At 43.4% G+C, this 12223-nt stretch overlaps 8 protein-coding genes across 8 annotated transcripts; 4 read left to right on the top strand and 4 right to left on the bottom strand.

Annotated features, from left to right (window-relative positions):
• Nucleotides 1–170: 170 nt before the first annotated feature.
• On the bottom strand, nt 171–2827 carry O0I10_009155 (uncharacterized protein; the record flags this gene model as incomplete). Its single annotated transcript, XM_058489152.1, has 9 exons — nt 171–461; nt 518–760; nt 815–1091; nt 1149–1268; nt 1321–1454; nt 1520–1654; nt 1724–1828; nt 1910–1989; nt 2290–2827. 9 exons carry the CDS (start codon nt 2825–2827, stop codon nt 171–173), a joined length of 1923 nt encoding a protein of 640 aa, XP_058340033.1.
• A 1337-nt stretch (nt 2828–4164) lies between these two features.
• On the top strand, nt 4165–4770 carry O0I10_009156 (uncharacterized protein; the record flags this gene model as incomplete). Its single annotated transcript, XM_058489153.1, has 3 exons — nt 4165–4232; nt 4505–4624; nt 4692–4770. The coding sequence occupies 3 exons, from the start codon at nt 4165–4167 to the stop codon at nt 4768–4770; spliced, it is 267 nt and encodes an 88-aa protein (XP_058340034.1).
• A 434-nt stretch (nt 4771–5204) lies between these two features.
• Nucleotides 5205–5479, top strand: O0I10_009157 (H/ACA ribonucleoprotein complex subunit 3; the record flags this gene model as incomplete). Its single annotated transcript, XM_058489154.1, has 2 exons — nt 5205–5258; nt 5339–5479. The coding sequence occupies 2 exons, from the start codon at nt 5205–5207 to the stop codon at nt 5477–5479; spliced, it is 195 nt and encodes a 64-aa protein (XP_058340035.1).
• A 263-nt stretch (nt 5480–5742) lies between these two features.
• Nucleotides 5743–6291, bottom strand: O0I10_009158 (uncharacterized protein; the record flags this gene model as incomplete). The annotated part of the gene is made up of 1 exon (XM_058489155.1): nt 5743–6291. The coding sequence occupies one exon, from the start codon at nt 6289–6291 to the stop codon at nt 5743–5745; it is 549 nt and encodes a 182-aa protein (XP_058340036.1).
• Nucleotides 6292–7110: 819 nt separating this feature from the next.
• O0I10_009159 (uncharacterized protein) lies at nt 7111–7816 on the top strand (the record flags this gene model as incomplete). Its single annotated transcript, XM_058489156.1, has 4 exons — nt 7111–7255; nt 7325–7432; nt 7496–7660; nt 7746–7816. The coding sequence occupies 4 exons, from the start codon at nt 7111–7113 to the stop codon at nt 7814–7816; spliced, it is 489 nt and encodes a 162-aa protein (XP_058340037.1).
• An 848-nt stretch (nt 7817–8664) lies between these two features.
• On the top strand, nt 8665–9747 carry O0I10_009160 (uncharacterized protein; the record flags this gene model as incomplete). Its single annotated transcript, XM_058489157.1, has 2 exons — nt 8665–9169; nt 9245–9747. 2 exons carry the CDS (start codon nt 8665–8667, stop codon nt 9745–9747), a joined length of 1008 nt encoding a protein of 335 aa, XP_058340038.1.
• Nucleotides 9748–10070: 323 nt separating this feature from the next.
• O0I10_009161 (uncharacterized protein) lies at nt 10071–10667 on the bottom strand (the record flags this gene model as incomplete). The annotated part of the gene is made up of 1 exon (XM_058489158.1): nt 10071–10667. One exon carries the CDS (start codon nt 10665–10667, stop codon nt 10071–10073), a length of 597 nt encoding a protein of 198 aa, XP_058340039.1.
• A 128-nt stretch (nt 10668–10795) lies between these two features.
• O0I10_009162 (uncharacterized protein) lies at nt 10796–11907 on the bottom strand (the record flags this gene model as incomplete). The annotated part of the gene is made up of 6 exons (XM_058489159.1): nt 10796–10924; nt 11006–11113; nt 11173–11258; nt 11322–11536; nt 11607–11738; nt 11804–11907. The coding sequence occupies 6 exons, from the start codon at nt 11905–11907 to the stop codon at nt 10796–10798; spliced, it is 774 nt and encodes a 257-aa protein (XP_058340040.1).
• Between the last annotated feature and the right edge of the window lie 316 nt (nt 11908–12223).

Genomic DNA, 12223 nt, shown 5'->3' on the forward strand with positions numbered 1-12223 from the left:
ACATTAGATAGATTGTAATAAAGCCGACAAAAGTAGTATGTATGTAAACCTAAACGGCTCCTTCTTTCTCGCACAAATATGGCTACATGATGACGAAGACGTAAACGATTTTATTCGTATTCAATAAGTAGATACAATGAAAAATGGAGCTGGTAAGAAATGACATGGCACTATTGACCTGGACCAGGTTGCTGGTATTGAGTATATCCACCACCGCCGCCATAAGAAGGTGCTGTGGGTTGAGATGTAAGCGTGCCTTGTTGTTGTTGTTGTTGTTGACTTTGCAAAACCTGTGCAAGCTGTGCGAGAGCAGCATTTGGGTCGGTTGGAACTGCTTGAGGTTGGTGTTGTGCTTGTTGTGTAGTAGTTGTAGCAGGTACAGCAGGTACAACGGGAATTGTAGGCTGTGTTGCTTGTTGTTGCTGCTGCTGCATTTGTTGTTGTTGTTGCTGGGCTACCATCTATATAGATCATGTCATTAGAGTGATCCTGAAAATGCTACCATAGATTGAATTACCAATAGATCTAATAGCTCTCGTAATTGTGCTTGTTGATCTGGTGTAGCTGATGCTGTTTGTGCTGTTGCAGGTTGCGAGATTGGAGCTGGAGCTGAAATACTTGTTGGCATGGAATAAGCAAGATGCTGCTGTTGCTGTGATGGAGTAGTAGACTGCGGATTAAACATTGTTGGCTGTGATTGTGGAGGTAAACTTGAAGGAGGTGATGCCGTAACCGGTGTTTGAGTGATCTTGGTAAGCAGCTATCAAAAAGTCGTTAATGATCATCAATCATGGTTTCATTGTGCCACGTTTACCTCTTGAGCTTTTTGGGCCTTCTCCATCCGATCCCTTTCTTCATTGTATTCATTCGATTGAAGTTGTATGTCGCCATAAGCAGGTCGTTTATTCGATGAAGGTGATGATGTATCTCGATGTTGGTGGTTGATGCGTGGATCACGTGGAGCAGGTGGCTGTGGGCCATTGCGACGTCGCCGTCGACCACGTTGGAAGTCGTCATCACTAAGTCGTCGTTTCTTTTCGGCTCCATATCGCGTGGAATCCGTCCTATGATCAGGCTTATCGCTTTTATCTCTTTTTCAAGGCATTAGTTGACCATGCTGTATATCACTTGGACTCCATCCTACTTACTTCGTTGTATGATCCCAAAAGAAAGATACATCCCATATGCCATCTCCATAAGGTTGACCTTGACATGCATCGTAAGCTGCTATACATGCACGAGAATCGTAATATTCAACAAAGCGTTGTCTACAAAGGTCATCAGCATGATGAAATCCATCAAAGTACAAACAACACGCACCGTTTTCCATATGACTGGTTTCGAAACTGAGGTATTCTTATCACCTTGACTTGACCAAATTGAGAGAAATAGGGATGTAGCAGGTCATCTTGAAGCCATTCCTTTGTGTTGTTAAGGGTGAACAACAATGTACCCTATAATGAAAGACGTACTCAGCAAACAATCAAGAGATGGCTTTGTTTGTTTTTTTTTTTGGTACCTGATTACTTGATCTCCCACATTTAGTATTCTGATCCTCTTCCTTTGGTAACGAATAATGAACATCAATCTTTCGACCACACAATTCTGCTCCTTGAGTTTGCTGCTTTGCATGCTCAGCTGCACGTAAATCGTACTAAATGACATTATTATGCTTGAGCTGCTTGTTCTTTCTTTTTGTTTTGGGGGAAGAATAAACACGTACGAATGTAACAAAGACCATGCCACGCTGCTCAATGAGATCGAATATATCCTTGATCTCGCCAAAATGTGAAAACATATTCATAACATCGCTTTGTCTAGCTTCATACTTGAAAGAGAGAGAGAGAGAGAGAACAAGAGCTGTCAGCTTTATATTGAGGTCTGATTGGATCCACGTCGACGATAATACCTGAACATTTCTCACAAACAAAGTTCTGCAAGGTCGCTCACGCGCCGCTCTTTGCTCAATCTGTTGTGTAACGCGATCCGCTAAAGAAAGTATATATCCATGTTCAACACTGATGTTCATTCAAAGAATCCCTCAAGGCTCAAGTTTCATCATAATGTGTGTGTGTGCGTTCATGCAAGTAGCAAGGGACGTCATTGTACATCTTGATGCGTATTCCCACCAACTCCCACCCTTTCACATCCTCGATTCAAGTGCTTGATAAAAGGAACAAGGTGTAATTCTTTCGACTCACGCGCGATCACATCACAATGAAGAGAGAGAGAGAGACACTGGCAAGAAACAAGCAGCCAAGGGAAGTAAAAATATGTAAAGACTCTTACCATCTTCGTTGCGTTTCGCATCCCAGTGAAAATTCTCTTTCCTAGTAGTTGTAGCAGTACGTGATGGTGTTGTTGAAGCATGATAATATGAAGTAGTATCAGGCACAGTGGGACCCGGATAGGACATTCCACCACCATCCATATTATATTCATTTGCTCTTTGGTGAAAGGGAACAATAGGCTGTTGTTGCTGCTGATGATGTTGGTGTTGGAAACCTCCTTGGTGGTAGGGTGTTGAAGAAGAAGAAGAATAGCTCAAGAAGTTGTTCTGATCAAGTGAAGGCTTGGGACCACGATGATGCCCTCCTCTAGATGCCATTCCACCTCTCTTTCCTCCTCCTCCTCTCGACATTCCCCCATGGCTTGAATATCCTCCACGTCCAAAGTTCCCGCTGTAATTGCCATTGCCTCGTCTTGCTGATGGGCCGGCGACATGGCCATTGTAAGGTGGCATTGAGGAAGACATGGCTGGCATATTGTTTCTCGAAGGTGGGCCACTGTACATATCATATGGCGTATACGGTTTGTGAGGATCCATAAGTATTGTTGTCAAGGTATGATATATGGGACGGAAGAAGTGTGTGAGCGAGCGCTTCTCATCTGATCGTGAAAATGTCTACCAGTAGTGCCATCTTCATCATATCAATGAGATCACGACCCCTCCTAGCGCCAATGACCGGGTTTTTTAATACGACTATCACCTTGTTAAACATGTTTTATTCAATGGATTGCTATATAAATTGGGATGATCATTAATCATGTGTCTTAAGAGTATACGCATACATGTGCACTACGTATTAGATAGGTCTGCTGGTGCTAGTTTAATAATATTGGTTCGATACGACCCAGGGTTTTTATGATCGAATCGATGCAATGGGTAGGTTTAAAGTAGCAGATTGTCATAAGTGGTTATGAGGGGTTATCTTGGTAAGGTGTGCAAAACCGGTTGAAGGATCTCAAGCAATTGGACGCAGCATACACAGGCTCAAGCATCAATACCTTGGCTAGTTATGCTGATGCAGCGCGAACGATGGCAAGTGTCTTACAACATACCATCTTGAAGCGGATGCGTCGTCTTGACGACAGTGACCATGACAACGCTAAAGTGGATAATGATGGAAATGAGAGCGGCGAGGTAGAAGAGAAGGCTGATAACATGAACGGCGAGATTAAGGACGATAAAGATGCTGGCGTTGACAACAGTGACAGTACACCCTTACGTCATGGCAACCAACGGGCATTCTTATGCCACCTACAAAAAAAATCAACTTTCAAGTGGAAGGTGGATTTATCAGCTGTGATCTTCCATCACTTCGACACAATACTGTACTTCAAGATGCTTGACCACTTTATCAATTCGATCGACAACAATTCCCACGCCAGCTCACATATAAACAAGGCTCTTTGCATCAACACTATCACACGCCCTTTCTTTCTACTTGTACATCATCATCAATGGACTTTGGTGAGTCTCAAGGATAGTCTTTATTATGTGATTCCCAAAACGAGGTTACCATGAATTCATCTATGTAACTCACATCATTGCTTTGCCACTTAAAGTGCTCATGGGTGCCTAATGACATTTGGCTGTGTTCCTTGATGGAGCTTTGTGGTAGGTATAGCCATCATTTATATGTATAAAGATGCCTAGTCTGATATAGGAATTTGGGACTCCTGTGTAGGTGGCATAAGTACATGGGGACGAAATCCCAACGGCTTAGCACGTTGAAAACGGCAATTTTCAACATTGGATACAAAACGGTGAGGATGCGGGGATGATTCGTCAATTGATCACATCTCTGATTCTAGTTGCGAGGCAAGCAGTGGGCGGATGCTGACTACCACCTACTGGATCAAATTTAACACAATCCCATCATGGGCCTTCGTCCTCCTTTAGCCAAGTACATTGGTGATTTATCAAAGGATGACATCTACCGGCTAAAGTAAGTCTGCTCAATTTAACGATTCAAGTCTTATCTAAAAAAAACGTAGACGTCCACTCTGGTATTGTCAACACAATTTGCACGAGTGATGTATGATCATGTCCACCCTTTTCTCTTGGCACAACATCTCAACAAACGTCTTGATGCTATTGTCCACGCCCTCACCAGAGATAAGAAGGGATCTATTGCAGCAAGTCGTTCATAAATTGTAAATGAAAAGATGTCTGTGACACGAAGTGAGTTCATGCTAAATACTTGTTTCTTTCTTGTAGTGAGCAAAGTGCATCGATGAAAGAGACGCTGGTCCTCGTGCATGATCTTGAACGTCCATTCCTCATATCACAACAACGCAGCAGCCAGGCGTATCGTGCTCTGAATCCCGTTGAAGCGATGTAAGTAATCTCCTCTTATCAATTTGACGTTTCTTTTATTGATCCCTTTTGTTGTTGCGTCCTGTAGACTCAAATTCATGGGATCTAACTTTTTGCTTTTGAGGCTGTCATGCTTAATCTTGGACAAGAAGCACAAGCGGCGTTAGAGCAAAGAGAATGTCTCGACAACATTTGCGAAGTCGCAGATGTACAACATGAAAGCATACCCAGCATGGATCATTCCATCTACCTCACACCAACGGGACAACAAAACCAACAAAACCAACTCTTTTGTTACACATGGCCATGTGGGTTGAGTAGAGACAATGACACATTCTACTTTTTCCTCACTACTCGGGATACTTTCGGTCCATCCTATGATCTCTGTACATCAATTATCTATGTGGAAACTTGGGAATCACTAGCATACAATAAACTATGAGCTGAATTTCACAATGAATGAATGTGTCAAATGCCAGCATTGGATGTGGCTCTCTCCTTTCAAAGTCTTGCGGAGTTTTGCACAACAAAAAGTGTTTTCTGATTTTTGGTTGCCATCCCTTCTTCCTTCCACCGACCTACACACAACCCAGCCACCACCATGTATTTGATGTATTATCTTAACGAGAAGGGCGATCGTGTCTATACACTCAAGGTACGATCTTGTCTAATGCACCTTTTTGAATGAAGCAAGGATCTCGATTGACAGCATGCTGATTGGATCTGTTTGAGTAGAAGGTCGATCCCAAGGGCTTGCCCACCAAGTCTGCTCACCCAGCACGTTTCTCACCTGACGACAAGTTCTCTCGTCAACGTATCACTATCAAGAAGCGTTTCAAGATCTTGCCTACTCAGATGCCTGCTCGTGCCTTGTAAAACGACATTTTCATATCTCTTTTCCGCTCTCTCTCGCTTCTCTTGCTTTCTTGAGGATAACAACAGCAAAAAAGTTCTCGCATCTGTACGATACATCTTTCTTTTTGACATCTTGGCAGTTTTTTGATCACCGTTGATATATACGCAAACAGCACATACACACACATATTATGGATTAAAAGTTCATTTCATCAATTCAATTTCAATGGGATGCAAAGAGTGGATGGTGGATGATGGATGATGGATAACATTAGCTTCTTGTTCTATTCTACATGCTTTATCATAATGTAGTTTACAGCATCGAATTCACCCAATTTAAAATGACGCGTGCCAACCTTGTGAAAACCTTGTCGTTCATAGAACCCAATTGCATTGGCATTGTTCTCCCAAACATAGAGCCAAATCGTCTTTTTGCCCAGCTCTTTTGCCTTGGCAACGGATTGAAGTATGAGCCTTTTACCAATGCCGACACCATGATAACGTTGGTCAATGTAAAGTCGTTTGAGCTCTAATGCATCAGGATCATCAATCACATCATTGTTCTCATGCTTGTGGTCTCGGAGTTGGCAGTAAGCTATAGGCGTAGTAGCGTCGTCTCCACCTCGTTTCTCGAATGCCATGTACGTAAACATGCGTGTATCGTTCAATTCTTCGGTTTGTACATCAATTGCAAAGCTAGAATTCAGGTATTCTTCCGCATAGGCAGGCAATGGCTTGTCATTTAAATCATACGTCTCCATGAATAGTCTTTTTGCCACGTTGGAGAGCGCACTGGCATAATCAACATTGATGGGTAGTACTTGAAAGTCCATATAGTAGTAATAGTATGTCGAGTAAGTGGAAAGAGCTATTGCCTAAAAGGCTTTAATGGGGTCGAAAGTGAAAGGAAGAGGAGAATTGCTTTGTAATCGACGATTACGTTGGAATACAATTATGAGCGGACATGCTGTAAATGTGGCTGGATGTGTCCCACATCTATAATTAACCTTGTTGGCTCATGTGCAATGGCAAGTCGAGATACAAGGCTCATGGTAAGTATCATGTATTCGTTAGATACGAGTTTATTCAGGTGATAAAAACATGGTCGTCTTCACCAAGTACAAGGATAAGGATCATTCATCCCAAACAAAGATCACGTGTATGTCACTTTGATATGTTGCCAGCGACATTGAATTGGGCATTAACGTAAATGGATGTGGGTGTTGCCATGGAGACCATGTTGCATCCCCAACGCCGTACTTGTATTGATCAATGGTCTGAAGATGCTTCTTTACACAAAGTGATACCATGACATTGATGCATGTTTTTATTCAATTGTGATAGAGACCAAGTATCATTTGCAACAATAGATGTATTGGATACGATGTACTATGAGAGGGATGATGATGTGGGGGACATTGGAGATCTATGGCAGAGTAGAGGTGGTGACAAAAAAGTCCAGCTAGCCAGTCAGTCGACGTCATTTGCGAGGCTTTGTCTCCGCTGAGAGGAAAACAAAAAATGGTCGTTTGAGGTGCCCTTTTGGAATACTATACACCCACCCACACACACCCCACTCCCAAGGTAATCCATTGACGCATCCAAAAGCACTTGTAACTCGTCATTGACCATGCTGTTACCTTCTTTTTAGCATGCCCGTCCAACAAATTCAGACGCCTTATCCTGTTATCGACACCGATCCCAAATTCACCCGTGTTGTGCGTTACTTTCGACCTTCCGATTATGCTGCATGGGCCGTTGGTACCGCTGCAGCTCCTGCCGCCATTTTGGGCTTTGGTACGGTTGCTTGATGCGTTATCATTGGGCATGATTCAGACAACAACTAATGGTGGAGGATACATATAGAGCGCGTGAACCCTGTTGGTGTTGGTCGCAGCCTTCGCATCCCTCTTCGTATTGCCACTCTCTTTGGTGCTTTTGGTGGTTTCCTTTACGCCTATCAAAACAGCAGCTGTAAGGATATACAACGACACTAGACTCGTCAATTCAATACGATTAACGTGGATGGATCAATAGTGCGTTTCTGGGGCTGGTCCGAAAATGCCGCTGAAGTTGCCAAGGATCAAGAAGAGATGAAGCAGCTTATCAAGGAGGGCAAGCCCTTGTATGGTGAGAGCTCTATGCCCGAGCACATTCAAGAGATGTCTGCTAGAAACTCCCGATTCGCTCAACTCAAGTTCAGTAAGTCAATTGGAATATGAAAGAAAGAGAAGAGGATATGGATATGGATATGGATAGGGGTTGTTGATGTTCTTTTTCTTGCTAGGCTCGATTCCTTGGTTCAACTTTGCCAACCACAACAGCCATGGTGTCGACACTTCCAAGTACAACAACTAAGATTAGATACGACCAGCAATAAAAAAAAGCAATTGTGTGACAGGAATCGATGGATGAATTTGAACACCAAATGCCTTGGCAATAATGCATGATCAATTAAAGCAAAACAACGTCATCATCATCATCCCTTGTGCTACTGAATAGAGAAAAAGAAGGAAGCAACGCGAATAAATGTGTTTCATTTTGTGCACGAGCCACATGATATCTGATCAAAGAGGCGAGGTTTACGTGTTTATTGCCATATGTGATGATCCCCCCAGGCATCATTGCTGCGGATGCGTGTTATGGTTGGATCCGCGGATAAGGATAGCAGCAACACCATTATGTAGCAGCACCACACGTTGTTGTTACCATTGTTATTGCTGCGGCAAGTAGGGGGGATGATGTTGTTGTTGCATTGTGTGATCCCATTGACTAGAAAGCGAGATCAACAAGAGAAGAGGGCCATGCTCAGCTAAAAATTTATCTGATCATGGCCATGTGGCCCATTTTAAAGAAATTTTGTACACAAAGCATTCATCATCAGGTTGTTACGGTAGATCACGGAAAGCATCCCGGTTGAGTCAAATCCTTGAAAGCCAACAAAAAAGGAGACTGGGATTACGTGGCCACGTTTTTCCCGGTTGACAGAGTGGCTGTGTGTAACCAGTGCGGCTTTTCGGTCGCACCTCCTTGGTAGTGATCGATCAGGGAGCCCAAGAGATGACAAATCAATCCCCACTCGATGCTTTCAAGTTCCACTTGTCCAAAATAAGAAAATGCAAAATCAATAAAAATGATCACCAAACTCTGAATCCGATCTCAAACATCTTTCTTTTGTTTTCTCATAATCTCACACACATACACCAATGTCAATGGCCACCTTTGCTCCAAACACCCATCATCATCATTGGGACAATTTTGGATCCACTACAGCTCCTACTACAATCAACAACAGCAATAGCAGCAGCAGCTTTAGCGGCTTTAGCAGCAGCAGCAGTAGTAGTAGTAGTAATGGCAGCATCGGCACGCTCGATGATTTGGAACATATCAATCAACTTGAAATGCTTGGGTTACCTACTCGTCCTGGCCCTGACGACTGGAAGTTCGCATTGGATGGAATCAGACAAGAAATGTATAGCACAACAGGTGCAGGTTTACCATCACCTGCCAATTACTTTGAACGAATCATGCGTGCAGCTGTCATCCCGGATGCTATCAAGGCCGATGTTTCTATGAGTGACGATATCTCTGCATACCGCAAAGCACGCTCGGAGCGATTGGTGATGAGGCTATTCCATTGTATGGGATACGACAAGAGTAATGTGATGTGTCTGAGCCCCGGGGTCTATGTGCACAATAAATGGCAACCAGGTAAGCTGAGGAAGGAAGGAGGGGGGAAAATCGGTCGAAGCGCCGAATGGGACACTGATAAGGATTCTGCTTTAGATTATACCAATGCAACCCTTGATGATATTGTATTTGGCAATCTCCAATTTACACCTTTCAGCTATACATTTGGTGCAAGATATACGGATGCTTATGGATATGCAAGCGATATTATCATTCGAGGAAATTTGCCTCTATGGGTACAAAGTCTTTTCCTTGCTGAATGTGTACGACAAAATCAACCCATTCGTGCTGGCGATACACGATCAGGTCTCTTTACCTTTGCACCAGCCGTGGCTGTGCAATTTCAATCATTACGATCATTACAACAACCATCCAATGTAAACCCAGAACTTGCCTTGGCATATGAACGCATTGCACTCGAGTTGGTGGAACCCGACATGTTACTTTCAACCACACAAACCCTTGAAGAAGAGGAATCAATTTGGAATGAGCGTGTTATCGAAAAGATGCTGATATGCGATATTCCCGACTCGATGGCCCAGATCCTGACGGAGATGGCTACTGCATGGGCATCCAGTCAAGGCTTCCCTATGCTATAATCACCGCACTCAATCACACACCATATACTACACCTCCTGGTTTCTCACGCATCAATTATTTTTCTACCCTTACGCAAATCTACCACCACCACTAGCACGTACGACATTACACACACACGCACACACTCACCAATCTTTCACATACGCTTTCATCTGTTTTAATTGCATCATGTTGCTTTTTTTCTTTTACCCTTGTATATGTTCTTTTCCCCCCTCTCTCTTATCCTCCTCCTACTATGTAAATGCTGATTTCCTTTTTTGAATTGTTTTGTCTCCTTTTATAAATCAAGTTTTTTTTTGTTGTGTATGTTTCATTGTTTGTCTTAAATCATGCTAGTCGGAGCAGGCGCCGAATTGGAAGCTGTTACGGGAACATGGAGGGTCTGCAGTAAGCCATTATCTTCCATGCCAAGCACGTGTTTTCTTCCATCATGAGGAGGAGCCACTGCCATCCATGGTGATACAGTTGCAATAGCAGGGGCTGAGGATGGTACCACATCTTGTACGGTTACTGGCAAATCAAAATGCTTGATACGACCTAAATCATCCATGGCAACCACATTGCCGTCGTCATGGCGATGACCGGTATCTTGGCGTTGTTGACGTGTGGGAGGTACAGGTACAAGGTTGATGGGATTAAAGCGATTGTTATGGACACCGGCAAGGTTATGATTGTTGCTGTTGCTTGCAGCTGCTACTTGGCCAGCAGCTCCTCCTCCTCGTGGTAAACCATCTTTGCCCAAGCGCAGCATTGGGACAACAGCTGATGCCTCAATAGCAGCATCATGTTTCATCTCCGAGAGGCTTTGTGCATGAATCATCTGGATCACTTCATCGGCTGCAGGTGCAGGTGCAGCATGCACCACCATCAGGGTCATTGCTGCAAAAAGACCAATCCATGTATTAGGGATCATCATCATTATTATGCTGATATTAAGAAAGAAGCGAAAAGAAAAAGAAAAGAACAGAGCTCGCTTTCTAAGAGAATTCGTATTTTGTCTATACAACCCACTTGTTTATTTCCGAAAGAATGATCCTCCCTTTCTTATCACTTTAGCAGATCAGGGTGCTCAGTCCAAAATGCATCACCAATAATGTCAATGTGAAGTGGAGTGGGTATGAGTTTGATACGTTCTACTGGCTCGCCTGTATTGGGTGATATGGATGTCACCTTGGTCTAACCACGTGGCCATGTAAGTATACACATGCATGCGTCTCATTGTCTCATTCCCATGACTCCCTCTTCACTTTTCCCTACCTTTTGTCGAATAATAAAGGATCCTTTGCGATAGATTTGTTCGATGTTGTTGTAATTGATGTCGTGTTGTGTAAACAGAATTTCATGCTTGTCTTTGGAAAATGTGCCCTGGAATTTCAAATGCGTCAATGACCAAAGATGGTGGTGTTGTCCTCATCCAATCTTACCCGTAAATCCTCCTCAGCCTGAGTTTCGGTTTTGCCAGAATGAACAATGGCCCAAAATGTGGTATTGTAAAGGTTGTTGATATGGCCTAGGAGAATCATTCTATGAGTCATCATCATCCATTGATGAGGCAGGCGTTTTTTACACTTACAGTCTGCTTGTCGCCAGCTTAAATAGTCGCGTAGGTTTTGATCCGATGGGTAGCATACAACACGTGAATCGAAGCAAGGTGGATATTGAAGAGTGACATTGCCGAAATACTCGCTCCATCGCATGACATAATTGGCAGCGAACATACTAACGATCGTGGACGATATCTTGCTGGCTCGACGTGCATAGAGATTGGATGACTTTGGGAGTACAAAACTGACCACAATACATAATGTCAGGGTAACCAAGCAACAAGAGGTGTGTGTGTATGTATATGTTGCTATACCTGTATTCGTCGCTTTGACCATACGCCATAGTGATGTCCTTGATATCCTTCATAACCTCGACAGCACACCGGTTCATGAGGTCAATGGCGCGTCGATCGTTGGGCTTATCAAAGGCATGTTGCTGTGAAAAACTGGGGATCGTCCATGAGGAACAAGTTGGACACACTCGCTGATCAGGTAGCTTGTATACAATTACCGGTGGAATCCTCGACCGTCAATACGCACCACAAGCCATGTGTTTGGAATGATCTTGTCGACTGTTTCAAATTGCCGTACGTATTCGTATTTGGAGTTGGCCATAGGTTGTATGTATCGTCGTCGTCGTCAAGACAAAGCTGCAAATTTGACACCCATCATTTTAGGCGGGGATGAAATACTTGGAATGTCTCCCTCCTCTTCTTCCACCTGGATTCGGCATTAAAAAAGTAGATGATTGTTCCCCATGAAGCAAGCACAAAGACGTTATCTTACAATCCATTAGACATGGATTTATATGACACAATGGATCACGTGCCTGGTTGTTGTGATGCTGTAAGCGTACAAGGCAATGTACTTTCAAGTACCTTTTCACATGTAAACAAGGCCAAGAATTAGGTGGGTGTAATCATCATGCTAT

The sequence above is a fragment of the Lichtheimia ornata genome (assembly GCF_029851405.1).
Source record: "Lichtheimia ornata isolate CBS 291.66 chromosome Unknown scaffold00052, whole genome shotgun sequence".
In the NCBI taxonomy this organism is placed as follows: Eukaryota; Fungi; Mucoromycota; class Mucoromycetes; order Mucorales; family Lichtheimiaceae; genus Lichtheimia; species Lichtheimia ornata.